Source organism: Staurois parvus, unplaced genomic scaffold, assembly GCF_062004578.1.
Source record: "Staurois parvus isolate SC_StPar_1 unplaced genomic scaffold, SC_StPar_1.0 ptg001490l, whole genome shotgun sequence".
Taxonomy (NCBI): Eukaryota; Metazoa; Chordata; class Amphibia; order Anura; family Ranidae; genus Staurois; species Staurois parvus.
The window spans coordinates 723,355-742,281 of record NW_028319286.1 but is presented as its reverse complement, the minus strand read 5'-3'; the positions used below and the strand labels follow the sequence as shown (position 1 = coordinate 742,281).

Sequence of the window (18,927 nt, the reverse complement as noted above, 5' to 3'; positions counted from 1 at the left end):
TGGTTCAGAGGGTGTCAAGCGTGTGTGGCGGCAACCAGGTGAGGGGTACAAAGACAAGTGTGTCTTGCCTACAGTCAAGCATGGTGGTGGGAGTGTCATGGTCTGGGGCTGCACGAGTGCTGTCAGCACTGGGGAGCTACAGTTCACAGAGGGAACCATGTCCTGTGACATACTGAAGCAGAGCATGATCCCCTCCCCTCGGAGACTGGGCCGCAGGGCAGTATTCCAACATAACGACCACAAACACCACCAAGAGGACCACTGCCTTGCTAAAGAAGCTGAGGGTAAAAGTGATGGACTGGGCAAGCATGTCTCCAGCCCTAAACCCTATTGAACATCTGTGGGGCATCCTCTCACGGAAGGTGGAAGAACGCAAGGTCTCTAATAGACACCAGCTCCGTGATGTCGTCATGGGGTAGAAGAGGACTCCAGTGGCAACCTGTGAAGCTCTGGTGAAGTCCATGCCCAAGAGGGTTAAGGCAGTGCTGGAAAATAAATGGTGGCCACTCAAAATATTGACACTTTCACTTAGGGGTGTACTCACTTTTGTGGCCAGCAGTTTAGACAATGATGGCGGTGTGTTATTTTGAGGGGACAGCAAATTAACACTGTAATTCAAGCTGTACACTCGCTACTTTACATTGTAGCAAAGTGTCATTTCTTCAGTGTTGTCACATGAAAAGATAAAATATTTACAAAAATGTGAGGGGTGGACTCACTTCTGTGAGATACTGGATACTTCTGACTGTGTTCACAAAAATGCTAACAGGTGGGGCTGTAGGGACCCATCATGCACTAAGCACTCTACTGTCTCCGGGTCTAAAAAGGCATACTGACTGTACTGCTCAATAAACACTTGCTTTGCATTGCATAGAGGCGAGTGTTTCATGCAACTTTTGAACTTCATTAGACAGTTTCCTCTGAGCATTGTATTTTTGAGAACCACTGGGGTTGGCTGTCGAAATACAACAGCGGCAACAGATGATTCGTCCATGCAGCTGTAGAAAGCTGTTGGATATTTTTCTACTTGGGAGTTTATATATAATTGTGCTGCTTGATCTGGATTTTTTGGTCTTTTTCGAAACAGAAAACACTATTGTATGTTGTGTCTATATCCAGCTTGGAAATCCCCTTAGGTCCAGTATCTATAGCCTTGACAGGAAGGCATGTCCCATCTCTAGGGACAAAGTCCTCAGATTAGAGAGCTGAAACCAAAAGGAGCCGATTGATAAATCACATGATGGATGAGAGTTATGAGCACCTGGACTTTTGAGAACAGTGACGTTCAATACCTAAAACCCACAAAACAGGAAACTCTCCGAACACTCACCCCAGATCAGCTGTGCAGTGGCACAGAGCAACCATTGTCTGTTTCTGTTATTACATGATATACAAAGGGACCTGCTGAATGGGCAACTTCCGAGCAACCACGTCTTGTGTTCTGGTGGGTGAAAGCAAACACTTCAATGCCTCCGAGGCAGGAGAGACAATTGATACAATTTTATAACCTATTTTAATTGTATGGGTCAGCACAAGCTATTGTTTTCTCTTACCAGTCATTGCAGGGTATGGGGAGGTTCACAGCAGTGCAATCTGATGACATGTTAATAGAAAGGCAGTGGAATGCAGGTGGCTGCATTTTGGACAACACTCTAACTCCACAGACAGTGCAAACTCCAGGCTGTCCTATGGACATAGTTCACACCAGTGCAGAAAAGTACAGCATGCTGCAAATGCAAAAAAATGCATGCAAACACACATCAAACATCACAGTGCACATAGAAGCCCAGGGAAAGAAACCTCACAGGACAAACGAATATAGAAAAACACACATCAACTGCACGTGAAAGGAGCATCCAATACATGCATGGGTACATGGGAAAAACATGCAGTGACTTACAGCTTCTGGTGTGTAAGGGTCCTCAAAGTATAACTAAAAAGGCAAAACTTTTTTTTTGTTGCTGGGTGTGTTTTACTGTTGGGGGGGGGGGGGGGGTCACTGTGCACAGCCATCCAAAGCAGTGTGCCTGAGCTGACAGGGAGGAGGACTGTTAGTAAACAAAACAGTTCTCCTCCCCGTTGGTGATCCTCGGTAATCACTTGCCGAGACCCCGTGATTGACAGCCGCAGCTGTCGGCACTCCTCCTACCCGGAAATACAAAATTACACACACACACCAGGCCCTCGAACCCCTTGTGTATTGTATTGTTACTGTCTTGTTTCATGTTCTGTCCCCCCTGCTAATGTACAGCGCTGAGCATACCCTTTGGCGCTATATAAATACCTTTGGCACTGTATAATAATAATATATATATTATATATACACATACATATATATATATATATATATATATACAGTTGCAAGAAAAAGTATGTGAACCCCTTGGGATTACGTGGAGTTTTGCATGAATTGGGCATAAAATGTGCTCTGAACGTTATCTAAGTCACAACAATAGAAGAACACAGTCTGCTGAACATAATACTACACAAACATTGGATGTTGCAATGGTTTAATTGCACATAACATGTAAACATTCACAGTGCAGGGAGGAAAAAGTATGTGAGGCCCTAGCTTAATGATTTCTCCCAGAGCTAATTGGAGCCAGGAGTGAGCCAACCTTGACTCCAATCAGTGTGATGATATTGGATGTGTTGCTGACAGCTGTCCTGTCCTTAAAAAACACACACCTGTTTTGGGTTTACTGGTTTCAAGAAGCACTGTCTGATGTGAACCATGACTCGCAGAAAAGAGCTCTCAGAAGACCTACGATCAAGAATTGTTGACTTGCATGAAGCTGGAAAGGGTTACAAAAGTATCTCCAAAAGCCTTGATGTCCATGTGTCCACGGTAAGACAGACTGTCTACAAATGGAGAAAGTTTAGCACTGTTGCTACTCTTCCTAGGCATGGTCATCCTGTAAAAATGACTGCAAGATCACAGTGCAGAATGCTGCATGAGGTAAAGAAGAATCCCAGAGTGTCAGCTAAAGACCTACAGAAATCTCTGGCACATGCTAACATTTTTGTTGACACATCTACAATAAGGAAAACATTAAACAAGAATGGAGTACATGGGAGGACACCACGGAGGAAGCCATTGCTGTCCAAAAAGAATATTGCAGCACGTTTGAAGTTTGCAAAAGAGCACCTGGATGTTCCACAGCATTACTGGCAGAATATACTGTGGACAGATGAAACCAAGATTGAGTTGTTTGGGAAGAACACACAACACTATGTGTGGAGAAAAAAAGGCACAGCACACCAACATCAAAACCTCATCCCCACTGTGAAACATGGCGGAGGGAGCATCATGGTTTGGGGCTGCTTTGCTGCCTCAGGGCCTGGACGGATTGTTGTCATTGATGGTAAAATGAATTCCAGAGTTTATCAAGACATTTTGCAGGAAAACGTACGACCATCTGTCCGCCAACTGAAGCTCCGCAGAGGATGGGTGATGCAACAGGACAATGACCCAAAGTATACAAGTAATTCAACAAAACAATGGCTGCAACAGCACAGAATACGCCTTCTGGAGTGGCCCAGTCAGAGTCCTGACCTCAACCCGATTGAAATGCTGTGGCATGACCTTAAGAGAGCGATTCACACCAGACATCCCAAGAATATTGCTACACTGAAACAGTTTTGTGAAGCGGAGTGGTCCAAAATTACTCCAGATCGTTGTGCAGGTCTGATCTGCAACAACAGGAAACGTTTGGTTGAGGTTATTGCTGCCAAAGGAGGGTCAACCAGTTATTAAGTCCAAAGGTGCACATACTTTTTACTCCCAGCACTGTGAATGTTTACATGTTATGTGCAATTAAACCATGGCAACATCTAATGTTTGTGTAGTATTATGTTCAGCAGACTGTGTTTTTCTATTGTTGTGACTTAGATGACATTCAGAGCACATTTTATGCCCAATTCATGCAAAACTCCATGTAATCCCAAGGGGTTCACATACTTTTTCTTGCAACTGTATATATACACACACATACAGTATATACATACACACATACACAGTATACACACACACACATATATATATATATACATACATATACACATACACACACATACAGTATATACATACACACACAGTATACACACACACACACACACACACATATATATATATATATATATACACACACACACATATACACACACACACACACACACACACACGATTTTGCACATCCGTGCCGCCCTGTAGCAGTATTTCAGGAAGCAGTTTATTACTATTCTATATTTTTCAAGAAATAAAATTTGATATCCTTGGGCCTAAAAGCTGGGTCACCATTATGACAGACCTCTCTTAGTACAGACAATGCTTATGTGGTCAGGCCTTTGCTGGGAAGGGGGGCAGTGGTCTTTAGTTGTTTTAAGCTGGAAATCCCCTTGAAGAAGCAATGTCGGAGAAATCTGTGCTACTAACAACAATCCCACAATGCAGGATAATACAGGCGCAGGAGGAGAGGGGGTGAAATCAGACACCAACCGTTCTCATTATTTTCCTTGCTAAATGAGATAAAAAAAGCTCTTTGAAAAACACTAAATAGTTTGGGAGCAGCAAATAAAGACAAAAGGCTCATTGGGAATTCTGCAAACCCACACACAGCCTGCTAATGAGAGAAGCATTGTCCCGAGCCCGGCCTATTAATGTTCGGCCAAACACTGCCCTGACACAGCAGCCAGTGTTAACCCTGCACTGCAGGCCTGGTTGTTCCTTCTATCAATGTCTGTGCTGTACCTATCCTTTCTCCGACTCCAGCCACACAGCGTCACTTCCCTGATCGACCGCCTCCCAGCAAACCGCAGCAGAACTGGCAGCGGAGATCTTCCAGCATGCAGTACATTTTCTGGCTGATCCATTTAGAAATGCCATTTTTGGCAGTGGACATGCAGCTTCAACAAGAATGAGAAGTCAAATTCTGTATTGGCTGCAGATGTTGCCCATGTATGGCCAACGTAAAGTTTAAAAGTTTTTTTTTTTTTTTAGTAGCTACAAATGCTTTAGCTGCTGGCTTTTATAAATCAGGTACTTGCCATTGCTTGGAGTCCAGCTTTGTCTTCCCACAGCCAATTCTTCTTAGCTTTTTAGATATGGGAGCCAGCTGTGGCTTCCTGAAGAACCAAATCCAGCTCCCCAGTGCAAACGCACGTGCCTGTGCTGCACTTGTGAATGGCCCTGCAGCCTCCTAGGGCATGTGACATGGCCCAGGAGGCTGTGGGAAGAAAGGGAATGGGGCAAAGGATGCAATCCTCTCTTAGGCGAAAATGGGAGAGGATACCCATTTAAAAACAAAAACCCCACCACATCCCCACACATGGTACATGCTCCCAAAAAGTCCCATAACACAGGCTGGGGGAGGGAAACAGCAGGACTTCACTTTTTGAGTGAAGTTCTGTTTTAAGAAGTGTAATTACCTGAATATGAAAAGGTATCATTCTCTTTCTTGCAGTCCCTGTACAGCAGGGCTGAAGCGTAAGGGGAAGAAGCAGTGCAAGGAGCCAAGCATGTGCTGACAAGAAGTATGCTAATAGGTGGAGAAAGCAGCATTGCAAAGAGACAAGCTCAACCCTGTGATGCTCCTCCATTCACTGTCCAGTCACAGGCTGGGGCGGGTCTAGGACATCTCACAGGGCATTTGAAGATTGTCACGTGATGCGACTTGAAGGCCTGAGCAACACCCTCAATAACGGTACAGATGCAATAAAATTCGATGCCTGTGTGAAAATGCTCTAAAATCGGGACACAGTAATAAACACAATAAAGCCAGCAGAGGTTCCAAGTCTTCCCTACTTGATCTAACCTTTTTGACTGGACTTCAGCTTTGAATCGTTTTTGTGCTCACCCAATGCCTTAGCAAATCCAGATATTACCTTGTATAAGTGGCAGTGACATCATCATTGTGCTGTACATAGTCTGTGCAGAGAGCAGAGCTGTAGGAAGGGCCCAGCAGCTCCACCCCACTACAGGCTGTCTGCAGGAAACTACAGGAGGGGGGCGGAGACAAGACCAGTCATCCTGCACAAGGAGAGAGCGCAGCAGTGAGCGATCTCTATTACAGGAGGGGGCGGAGACAAGACCAGTCATCCTGCACAAGGAGAGAGAGCAGCAGTGAGCGGTCTTTATTACAGGAGGGGGCGGAGACAAGACCAGCCACCCTGTATAAGGAGAGAGAGCAGCAGTGAGTGGTCTCTATTACAGGAGGGGGCGGAGACAAGACCAGTCACCCTGCTCAAGGAGAGAGAGCAGCAGTGAGCGGTCTTTATTACAGGAGGGGGCGGAGACAAGACCAGTCACCCTGCACAAGGAGAGAGAGCAGCAGTGAGCGGTCTTTATTACAGGAGGGGGAGGAGACAAGACCAGCCACCCTGCACAAGGAGAGAGAGCAGCAGTGAGCGGTCTCTATTACAGGAGGGGGGCGGAGACAAGACCAGTCACCCTGTATAAGGAGAGAGAGCAGCAGTGAGCGTTTTTTATTACAGGAGGGGGAGGAGACAAGACCAGTCACCCTGTATAAGGAGAGAGAGCAGCAGTGAGCGTTTTTTATTACAAGAAATCTCACACTGGATTGCTGCGCCGACCTGGAAGAAATACACAAAAAGATTCAATAAGAATATACTTGCCTCTTGTATTTAGAAAATATCTACTCCATCACAGAGCTAATATTTAATTAAGTGCAACAAATCATAGCAACCAGAATTCATCTGTCCTGAGTGCTGTAAAATGCAGGTATTAGGACGCCTGGTGTGGATTTTTATACACAATTGCTACTTTTTGCAGATAAAGGTCTTAAAGTGTTTCTAAACCCACAACAGTAAAATCAGTCTGTACTGTATATGCAGTAAAGCATGCTTGTTATACTCACTGTGGAACCTAAGGGGTTAATCCTCTGCATTGTGTAAAAAGGTAGTTTGATCCTGTCTTCTCTGCCCCTCCTCTTGTTCAAATGTCCACATCTTATCTCCTGATAAGACAGACTGAACCCATAGCCACATGCTCAGTTTACTGTGTATTGCTAGAGGTTTTTTTTTTTTTTTTAGCTTTGGTAGAGTGCATGTAATCAGCACAGGACCAATCAGCACTGTCCAGACAGAGGTCAGGGGTTTTGCATCCTCCTAGAGAAGAAAGAAAACTCCTACAAGCTTTAACCAGTGCTCTGCTGGACACTGATAGAAGTCACAAGACTTCTCTAACTGCTGATGAGAAAAGGTATTTACCAATTTATATTTACTAAAATAATTGCATTTCGCTGTTCTGTGTACTGTGGGTCCGGGGAGACCGGATATAGTGAATGCCGGGTCCGGGGAGACCGGATATAGTGAATGCCGGGTCCGGGAGAGCGGATATAGTGAATGCCGGGTCCGGGGAGACCGGATATAGTGAATGCCGGGTCCGGGGAGACCGGATATAGTGAATGCCGGGTCCAGGGAGAGCGGATATAGTGAATGCAGGGTCCGGGGAGAGTGGATATAGTGAATGCAGGGTCCGGGGAGAGCAGATATAGTAAATGCAGGGTCCGGGGAGACCAGATATAGTAAATGCAGGGTCCGGGGAGACCGGATATAGTGAATGCAGGGTCCGGGGAGAGCAGATATAGTAAATGCAGGGTCCGGGGAGACCAGATATAGTGAATGCAGGGTCCGGGGAGACCAGATATAGTGAATGCAGGGTCCGGGGAGAGAGGATATAGTGAATGCAGGGTCCGGGGAGAGTGGATATAGTGAATGCAGGGTCCGGGGAGAGCAGATATAGTGAATGCAGGGTCCGGGGAGAGCAGATATAGTGAATGCAGGGTCCGAAGTTTAGTAACACTTTAATGGGGAGTGACACCGCCTATACACATTATCCCAACTGCACAGTAAGCCTGGATTGTACATACCACATGTATGGTAACAGTAGACGTCATTCTGTAATATGTATACAATTGCACAGGGAATGCCGTCATGCACACATGAATTATGAATAATAGCAATACTAACCCAACAATTTTAGATGAGGACAAGTGAAATCCAACTCCGAGTAAAGGGCAATATGACCTTTCTACGATATTCAATACCAAATAACATTGTTGATAGTTGAGGGGAGAAGGAAGCAGAGTTAAAGTGTATGCAGACCCTAATAAAGTCCCTCTTCATCTCTGAATCTTTTCTTATATTTGAAGAAAAAAAACCAAACAAACTGTTACTCACGCCAGAAATCCAGTACACTGACAACATTGCATGCTTTCTGCCTCTTTTGCACTGTTATCAGTTAGCATGGTGGGGAGGTGATCTGTAGTTTACAGAGAGAACTGGGATCAATGCTATGTAGAGGGGCGTTTTGTAGTTCTAACACACTTCCTGGCCTAGGGTGACAATGTTGCATCCCCACAGAAACAATAGGATGAGAAAAAGTTGTCAATTTAGCCCAAGAAGTGTGTTACGGTCTGGGTCACCACCACAAGGTAAAGCAAAAAAAAAAAAAAATTTTTATTCCTTGGACCTTTTCACTTTTTTTGTGATGCATTGGAAAAAACTTTGCTTGCTTTATTTCCCAAAACTAGTGCCTTCAAAAAATCATGGAGATTTATAATATTACAGCAAGTGTTTCCCAATGGGCAGCACAGTGGCTAAATGGTTAGCACTTCCGCCTGGCAGTACTAGGGTCGTTGGTTCGATTCCCAGCCACGGCACCTCCTGCCTGGAGTTTGCATGTTCTCCCTGTGCCTGTGTGGGTTTTCTTCTCACACTCCAAAGACATGCTGGTAGGTTAATTGGCTCCTGTCTAAATTGTCCCTAGTATGTGTATGTATGAATGTGAGTTAGGGACCTTAGATTGTACGCCCCTTGAGGGTTAGGGACTGATGTGAATGTACAATATATATGTAAAGCGTGGAGTAAATTGACGGCGCTATATAAGTACCTGAAATAAATAAATAAATAATGCCAGGACAAGCTCACGGCCCATTATTGCCGGTATTAGCACAGAGTAAGGACCCATTTTACATCTCCATGGTACGATAAAACCCTTTATGTCACATATTAATGTGTACTGCAACCCATTTGGAAGCAAGTAGCATTTTTGGCAGAACACCACAATGCAGGTTAGCGTGTCTTGCTATGATACAACACATCTATAGGCAGGTTTAGAAGGGGTGCCATTCGTGAATGAATGGCACCGCAATGAGAGTCGCTGAATTGTGGTGACCATGGATGTTGTCACAACTAAACCCTATGAACCAAGTAGGGCCAGAACTGCAGTAAAGCCGAAGGCTAGGTTCAGCTTTGCAAGCCACGTTTTGCGCAGGAATGGCCACCCATTAATTTGAATGGGCTGCTGTGTCTGTTGAAATGCATTTTTGGAATCACAGCCCATACAGGAACCACAAGTGCTATGCGAATCCCAGTGAAGGAGCGGTCTCCAGTGAACGCAGCATACAATTATGATTAAGAGCACCCACACACACAACCGCATTTGTACAGGTGGTTGCAGTTGCAGGGGCAAGTGCGGTCCAGCAGCGACAACCTAGCTGCTTGAGTTGCACAAGCCTATCCCCCCTCCTTGCCCGCATGTTGCTCCAATCAACGGTGCAGCAGAACACCAACAGCGAAGTAGGGCACAACTGCAGGCCAATTATTCACCACTGTATTGACCAAGGATGTCATGAACCTGGTTGTGCTGTCTATCAGGGGTGTCTAAACAAAATCAGTTTTTTTTTATTGTTTTTTTTTTTTTTTAACAAAATACTCTATTTAAATATTTCAGCTCACCATTTGACTGGAGCTTCTCTCTAATAGAAAACAAAGGAGACAAGATTCGTTATCTATCCAGGAAATTATATAGGAAAAAACAGCACTAGATCACCGTCTCCTTGCTGTCCGTTCAGAGATTACAAATATAGGATGTACTGACCGTGATCTCCTTCAGTTTTACAAAACCATTGTAGACAGAGCGCCATAATTCAGATCTGTCTGATAGAAGGACAATCTGTATTGTTCCATATTCAGTCTTCCATCCTCCAGCTGTTATTGCTCAGAGCAGGTTTGAACTGAAGTGGTTGCCATGAGGCGAAAAGCCCACCGCAGCCAATTCTTACCCTCAGACATTTGGATGAATGAGGCTGCATGTGATTAAATGAAGCACAGTGTTACAGAGCCGCCAACAACTCCAATTTTCAGGGACAAACCCAGCATGGGAAGGTCTGCCCCTGGAAAATGACTCTGGATTTAAACCAACTTGCCAATTGTACAAGAACATTTCCAAGCTAAATATTCGCTTCTCTCCTATTAATATTATAGATATATTGGGGGTTATGTACTAAAACTGCATGGTGCAAAATCTGGTGCAGCTCTGCATAGAAACCAATCAGCTTCCAGATTTTAATGAACAAGCTGACGTTAGGCTGGCCATACACTATACAATTTTCTGTCCAATTTCCTTTAGATTTACCTTCAACTATGTAGTGCAAAAGCCTGCCTAATTGGATACAACTGAAAGTGTTGTTTAGGTTTGACCTCCTATTATATGGTTTTTGGTAACTCTAAAGCAAATTTATCAAGAAAATTGTATAGTGTATGGCCAGCCTTAGAAGCCGATTGGCTCCCATGCACAGCTGCACTAGATTCTGAGAGCTCCAGTTTTAATAAATCCGCTCACAATATACAGTGACAGGATCAGTTTTCTAAAACTTGCACTTTTCAGCATTAAAAAAAAAAAAGTCATCCTTGAGATCCAGTCAATGATTTTGACTAGGCTGCTGTAGGCAGAGGAAAGCCTTAAAGTCAAGTCTCCCCCAGGGATCAGACTGTACATTGTAGCGAGGCAAGAGGCTGCAGCAGGGGCTGATCAGTGTCAAACATTTGTTTGCTGTACATGAGCAAGGATTTCTACGATTGTATCATCTTGGAGCGGTTAGCTCAGTTCAAGAAGATGGTACGCCCCTTGAGGGTTAGGAACTGAATGTTATATATATATAAATAATGGCACTATACAAGTACCTGAAATAAATAAATAAGAAGTAAATTATGTGTCTAACAAAAATGGTACTGTCCTTCTGGAGAAAAAGAGATGAAGGTAATCTCTTACAGGTTTTGTATGGAGTAATAAAAACCTGGAAGAGTTTCTAAATTACTAAGCAAGCATGCATGTAATAGGAAAAAAAAAACAAAAAAAAAAAACACATACATTGGATGCGATGCCAACTTTAACCCCTCAGCACTGCCTGTATGCATACAATTGGCAGCACAGCATTCGGGCTTTAAAGCTGAGCAGCCACATACATGCATACAGATGATGCCCCTTCTTTGTCCTGGGAATGCGCTCAGTCGGTGACCACACTGTCACTGACAGCCTCTAACCAGCATCTGGTGGGGCGAGCTTCTGATCACGTGATCACTGCCAGCTGACAGCCAGTGATCATATGACCATGAAGCCCAAGTAACATCTCTGGCGTTACAAACATTTAGGGCTTGCTCACATTTGATTTGATCTTTGAAGCAAATCGCTCTTCAGAGAGCATTTGACAGGCGGTGAGGAGGAGTATTACTGCCTCACCACCTGCTTTAACCCATTCAACCCCATACTAGCATGCTGCTGCCATGTACAGGGGTTAGGTTATAATTCCAGCCACAGCATGTTTACACCCCGGGCCACTGGCCCGCAGGTAAAGGGAGGTTGCAGATAGGGGAGAGGAAAAAGCACAGTTCAACCGTGGGATTTACAACCCCCCCCCCTTACCCAAACACATGAGTGAATGAGCTCTTGCTGAAAAGGGTTAAGTAATTAGTGGCTAAGTGGTTAGCACTTCCACCTGGCAGTACTCAGGTCATTGGTTCGAATCCCAGCCTTGGCACCACCTGCCTGGAGTTTGCATGTTCTCCCTTTGCCTGCGTGGGTTTCCTCTGGATATTCTGGTTTCCTCCCACACTATGCAGAGCAATACAAAGCAGTATGTCGGTGCTGACAGGGGAGAGATCTGTATTGTTTACACACAGACCTCTCCCCTATCACTGTTCCTCGGTGATCGCCGGCTGCTGGCAGGGAATCTCCGGCTGGGACCCGGTGATCGACAGCTGTAGTACTAGGGTTGTTGGTTCAATTCCCAACCACAGCACCACCTTCCTGGAGTTTGCATGTTCTCCCTGTGCCTGCGTGGGTTTCCTTCGGGTACTCTGGTTCCTCCCACACTCCAAAGACATGCTGGTAGGTGAATTGGCTCCTGTTTACATAGGCCCTAGTATGTGTATGTATGAATGTGAGTTAGCGACCTCAGATCGGACGCCCCCTTGAGGGTTAGCGACCTCAGATCGGACGCCCCCTTGAGGGTTAGCGACCTCAGATCGGACGCCCCCTTGAGGGTTAGCGACCTCAGATCGGACGCCCCCTTGAGGGTTAGGGACCTCAGATCGGACGCCCCCTTGAGGGTTAGGGACCTCAGATCGGACGCCCCCTTGAGGGTTAGGGACCTCAGATCGGACGCCCCCTTGAGGGTTAGGGACCTCAGATCGGACGCCCCCTTGAGGGTTAGGGACCTCAGATCGGACGCCCCCTTGAGGGTTAGGGACTGATGTGAATGTACAATATATATGTAAAGTGCTGCATAAATTGACGGTTCTATATAAATACCTGAAATAAATAAGTAATTGGAGGATATTTGCAGCCATGACACTAAACACCACATTCCCTTCATGCATTAAGCTCACAGCTCCACAAGCTACAAAAAGGTTTATTGTGCTTTATAAAACAGGTTGTGCCATGGGGGGGGGGGGGTAACACTGCACACATAAGGGCTCAGGTAATGTTATGGAAATAAAAAGGCAGGCACCCAGTAACAGCCTCAGGCTGGAAGAAGTTCGATTCAAGTATGTCAGCATTAAGGCATAGCTAAGCTGTATGGAGCGCACGCACAGTTGTTGTGCGTCTACAGAAGGTGTGCGGCACACACACGCACGCAGCCTTCCAGCTGTTAAAGGACAAGCTCTAGCGTGCGGAAGGGCATGCTGGGACATGTAGTCCCACGACAGATTGAGAAACTGCAGGTTGCGAATACATATCTGTACAATATACTGCATAATTACATAATTCAACAGGGGGAGGCAACTGTGGCTCCTGAAGGCCAATGTGGCATGCCTGACGAGTCACAGACTGCCTACTGCTAAGGCTACCTATAGAACAGTCTCAAGAAATTGGCAAGTTCCAGATATACATTAGACTTTGTTCCCGTTTATGGAATGATCTTTTGTCACAAAAATAATGCGGGCCATACATGGTTCGAATTCCGAACGATTTTTTGTCCTAAAATCAAAAACGGTTGCTCGGTTATCCGATGGTGCCATCGATTTTGAAAATCAGCCGACCGAGTCATAAAGTTCACCCCACATAACAGGCAAAACTTCTGTTCCTTCCAGGTCGCGGCTCATGCGCATATTCTTTTCGGAAAAACGATCGTGCGATTTGACCATCATGGAGTCAAAAAAAATCGGTAGTTTTTCACGAATTTTTCAACATGCCCGATGACCGAAAAGGGGAGGAACCACGAAAATCGGACGGTGCTTTTGACCCACTAACAGAGCGAAAAATCGGCCGATTATTCTTAGGTCTGATTTTCGGACGAAAAATCGGTTGAATTTCGACCCATGTATGGCCGGCCTTAGTCTCCTGTCTAAGCACAAGTAGGGGCTCTGAGCCCTCACAGCCTGGAGCACAATACATCCATCGAGCTTTAACACTTTTTAGCGGGGCAGAAGAAATTCCACCTCTCTGGCAAGACTGTACACACAGAGCAAGTCAGAGCTCGGGGCTCCCACTGCGGGCACAGTGCCATTTCTGGCTTGCACTGTGTGTACATGACAACCTCCAACATGTTTTCCTGTACCTGCCGACATGAAAGCAGGGCGGATTTGCTGGTTATCAAGTGCTAGACTTTGATAAACCAACAACAGTTATCGAGGCACAGTTCGTACAAAAATGTCCAGCATGCTGGAAAATGTCTGTAAGATACATTTGGCAAATGATGCTACGAAGGGTCTTCGCAAACAGGCTTGTGTGTGTTTTGTCACAGCAGATGGAAGACATGCCATGCCTAGGGGCTGGCCTTAGATGGCTGATCTAACAGAAGAGACATCTGTTAAACGGTCGATTCCTCGTGCAAATCCCAAGCCCCAATTCAGGGTGGGTATTTATATATTAAAAAAAAAAAAAAAAAAAAAAGTACAATTCTAACACTATGAAACAAACTTTCCAATACTCCCAAACAGAGGGGGTTGTACCATGTAACAAGGAGAGCGCGGCTCTTCAGTCTTGACAGTTAACGTCCACAGAGTTCATACCCCCCCACTACGTGGAGGACTTCTGGGCCTCTCTGGCTTGACGCAGTCCGTACAGCCATTTGATGACCCTGGCGTTCCGCTCGATGATGGAGATCCCGTACGGAATACGCGTGGAAGCCGGCGTCTCCTCGGGGGTAGCCACGCTGACCTGAGACTGGGCGTACTCCGAACTTTCGGCGCTGACGCTGTGGAACTTAAGGGACACGATGTCGGAGCTGGCGCGGACAAAGTGCTCGGCCCCAATATTAGAAACCTCGCCAGGGTCCAGTCCGCAGTAATTGAAGAAACGTTCGAGGTCGGCACTGGCTCGAGAGTAGCGGTCACTCAGGTCGGACTTGGAACGATGCAAGAGGGTTTGTTTTTTGCCCGGGTCATTTGGGGTGCTGGCGGGTGAACAGAGGGGGCTGTCAATAGTCGGGCATGATTTTGCGGGGGTCTCAACGGTGGTGGTAACAAGGATATCTGGACACTGAACGGGGGGTAGCACCTCACCTGGTCGAACATCCACTCTGCGCACTGCCATCGTGTTGGGAGTCCGATAGCTGGCCGGGGTGCTTGGGGTGGATGAATTTTGCGTCTTCTCCGGTTCCTGCCAAGGAACTTTGTCCGCCCGCGGAGAGGTCAGCGGGCTGTCACAGATATTAATCAGATTGTTCAATATTTCCAGATTCAAGGAACTTTTAGGAGCTCTGTTCTCCCCCCGGGGGGCAGCGGGGGAGCACCTGCGACTTGGAGTAAGCAGCACCCTCCGAACACCTGGGGAGAAAAGCGGCTGTCTGGACAGCACCGGCCTTATGGGCTCTTGCTTAGTACTGGCGACTTGCTTGCTCTTCACGTACTTCGCCTTGTCAGCTTCCAGCCTTTCCACCGCGCTGGGCTTCCGAGCTCCATTCTCAGCCTGACGCCGAAAGTATTCAGGGCCTTTGTTCAGTATGCGAAAGGGCATCACCGACGTGAGCGGGGCTCCCATCCCAGCCGATTGCAATGTGCCAACAGACATGGTCACCTCCTGCAGTGCTCGCTCAGGACACCTCGCTGCGATGACAAGCGCTCTTCACATCTCCCGGCCTCCTGTCACTTCTTTCACGCCCCTGTGCAACGCAGAGAGAAAGATCAACTTACTGGTACAGGTTTACAAGTGTGTGCCGGTCTGACAGCATCGCACACACAAAGCCACAGGATCACACACAGCTAGAGGCGGGGTTCTCCCTTTACACTAAGTGGACTGTTCTCCTCCCCCCTCCGGCAGCTCTCTCCCAATCCTTTCCCAGTCACCTCTTCAAAAAACGTGAAGCTCCCACCCACCCCGAGTGGCAGTTGCTGGCATCAGGATAACTAACCAGCATCACCGACTCTCAGAGCAATCCCCCCCCCCCCTCCTTTCCCTGGACATCTGTCCCCGGATCTCCAACAAAATGCCTGGAAATTTCCATTTAGTTGTTCTGGGACAAAAAGAAGAGAATGGAAGTTACAATGAAGAAAAGAGATCAAATCCTACAAGGATTGTGGAGGCTCTTGGACTCAAATCATTAAACAAGCACAAGCTGGCACCTGTAGTTCCTCATCATCTGCCTCTGCCATGGAGGATTTAAATGGTGCCTATTTATTATACATCGCTAAGCAGCACCTATTGTGCATTCCCTTCCTGGTGATCAGCCCATAAAATGTGATGGAGAGTCTGTACAAGAAATGCTTAATAGAGAAACAAAGTAGAACTATTAGCAGAGCTCCTCACAAGATGTACAGAATCCGGGTGCAAAGCCCTAAACATAGAAAGCATAGATGCAAACCTAACCCCCCCCCCCTCCTCCAAATGCATATACGCAAACCTAACCCCCCCCCTCCTCCAAATGCATATACGCAAACCTAACCCCCCCCCCCTCCTCCAAATGCATATACGCAAACCTAACCCCCCCCCTCCTCCAAATGCATATACGCAAACCTAACCCCCCCCCCCTCCCTCCTCCAAATGCATATACGCAAACCTAACCCCCCCCTCCCTCCTCCAAATGCATATACGCAAACCTAACCCCCCCCCTCCTCCTCCTCCTCCAAATGCATATACGCAAACCTAACCCCCCCCCTCCTCCTCCTCCCTCCTCCAAATGCATATACGCAAACCTAACCCCCCCCCCCCTCCAAATGCATATACGCAAACCTAACCCCCCCCCCCTCCCAAATGCATATACGCAAACCTAACCTCCTCCTCCAAATGCATATACGCAAAACCTAACCCCCCCCCTCCCTCCTCCAAATGCATATACGCAAAACCTAACCCCCCCCCCCTCCTCCTCCCAAATGCATATACGCAAAACCTAACCCCCCCCCTCCTCCAAATGCATATACGCAAACCTAACCCCACCCCCCCTCCTCCAAATGCATATACGCAAAACCTAACCCCCCCCCCCTCCTCCTCCAAATGCATATACGCAAAACCTAACCCCCCTCCTCCAAATGCATATACAGTATGCAAACCCAACCCCCCTCCAAATGCATATACAGTATGCAAACCCAACCCCCCCTCCAAATGCATATAAACAAACTTAACCCCCCCCTCCAAATGCATATAAACAAACTTAACCCCCCCCTCCAAATGCCTAAAACAAACTTAACCCCCCCTCCAAATGCATATAAAACAAACTTAACCCCCCCCTCCAAATGCATATAAACAAACTTAACCCCCCCCTCCAAATGCATATAAACAAACTTAACCCCCCAAATGCATATATGCAAACCTAAAACCCCCAAAAGCATATATACAAAAACTTAACTCCCCCCCCTCCGACGCATACGTACAAACCTAACCCCCCCCCTCCGATGTATACGTACAAACCTAACCCCCCTCCGATGAATACGTGCAAACCTAACCCCCCCCCCTCCGATACATACATACAAACCTAACCACCCCCCCCTCCGATACATACATACAAACCTAACCCCCCCCCTCCGATACATACATACAAACCTAACCCCCCCCCCCCTCCGATACATACATACAAACCTAACCCCCCCCCCCCTCCGATACATACATACAAACCTAACCCCCCCCCCCCCTCCGATACATACATACAAACCTAACCCCCCCCCCCCTCCGATACATACATACAAAACTCCCCCCCCCCCCCCTCCGATACATACATACAAACCTAACCCCCCCCCCCCCTCCGATACATACATACAAACCTACCCCCCCACCTCCGATACATACATACAAACCTAACCCCCCCCCTCCGATACATACATACAAACCTAACCCCCCCCCCTCCGATACATACATACAAACCTAACCCCCCCCCCTCCGATACATACATACAAACCTAACCCCCCCTCCGATACATACATACAAACCTAACCCCCCCCCTCCGATACATACATACAAACCTAACCCCCCCCCCTCCGATACATACATACAAACCTAACCCCCCCCCTCCGATACATACATACAAACCTAACCCCCCCCCCCTCCGATACATACATACAAACCTAACCCCCCCCCCCTCCGATACATACATACAAACCTAACCCCCCCCCCCTCCGATACATACATACAAACCTAACCCCCCCTCCGATACATACATACAAACCTAACCCCCCCTCCGATACATACATACAAACCTAACCCCCCTACTACATACCTAAACTCTCCAGTGCATATACAGTATGCATTCTGACACTCCCATTGTCAATGTGCATGCCGTTAAATTGAGCAGCCAAGGATCTTCGTGCTGTAAATCGAACGTACATGTGTCCTGCCTGTGGATTTCACCGGGTGACATTACTGGCGGTCACATGACTGCGTGTCACCAATATTGGGTGGGCAGCCAAGCATCTCCAGGGCAACTAGTGACCCACATAACAAAAGAAAAAAAAACCCTCCCCTGGGAATGGGGGTTGGTGTAACAGCAGCTTCTGCATCCCTCCTCCTATTGTAAGATAGCTGGAAATAAAGAGAGGGGGCAATCCCATCACTCCCCAGTCACAATGACCTGTCCATCAGGGCAAACACCAACAAGGGGGGGGGAGGCGAGATGCTGGGGAGAAAGTGCTGCTTATCCCGAATAATGGGCTGTAGGATTAAAATAAAAACAAGGGATAGCCCCCAACCCCCCCTTCCTGGCATGAGCGGAGAGTGCAGTCACATGCAGAAATTTGGAGAAGCTGAAGCAGACAGTCACCTGAGCTTACAAGTCACTGACTATCATGACACCAAATCCAAACTCCCAACATTGTATCCTTACCCAATGCCACTTCCAGGTCAGTAACCGCCAACACACAGGGGGGTCAAGGTGCTCCCTCAGTCCTCACAGTCTACATGGACTTACTCCTGATCACCTGGCCTTAAGTATAGCCCCGCCCCCAGAGCCAGCACACCTCTTCCTGTTTGTGTAATGGTATGACTGTTCCAGCAATTAACCCTTCATTACACGCTGCCGTCTGGGAACACCGACAAAGTTGCCCGCAGTAACCAACCAAATTCGCTGCTTCACGCCAATGCAGATTCTTGATTGGCCGGTGTGGACAAAAGCTTCAGTTTATTTATTTTATTTTTGCTCCCCAGATATATAATCTTTGAGGGGTCCAGGGAGTGGAGGAAAATCCTTCTGTCCCTCC

At 47.0% G+C, this 18,927-nt stretch overlaps 1 protein-coding gene across 2 annotated transcripts; it reads right to left on the bottom strand.

Moving 5' to 3' along the window:
• Positions 1-12,695: 12,695 nt before the first annotated feature.
• On the bottom strand, positions 12,696-18,688 carry FAM110A (family with sequence similarity 110 member A). 2 transcript variants are annotated; one of them, XM_089662552.1, is made up of 2 exons: positions 18,555-18,688; positions 12,696-15,407 (listed from the first exon to the last, which is right to left on the bottom strand). In XM_089662552.1, the coding sequence occupies exon 2, from the start codon at positions 15,314-15,316 to the stop codon at positions 14,324-14,326; it is 993 nt and encodes a 330-aa protein (XP_089518678.1). In that variant the 5' UTR covers positions 15,317-15,407; positions 18,555-18,688; the 3' UTR covers positions 12,696-14,323. The 2 variants fall into 2 exon arrangements, with proteins under 2 accessions (XP_089518678.1, XP_089518677.1); XM_089662551.1 differs by lacking the exon at positions 18,555-18,688 and adding an exon at positions 17,952-18,384.
• Between the last annotated feature and the right edge of the window lie 239 nt (positions 18,689-18,927).

Excerpts from the sequence above, each read along its gene's own strand:
- FAM110A (XM_089662552.1), bottom strand. The coding sequence starts at position 15,316 with ATGTCTGTTGGCACATTGCAATCGGCTGGGATGGGAGCCCCGCTCACG.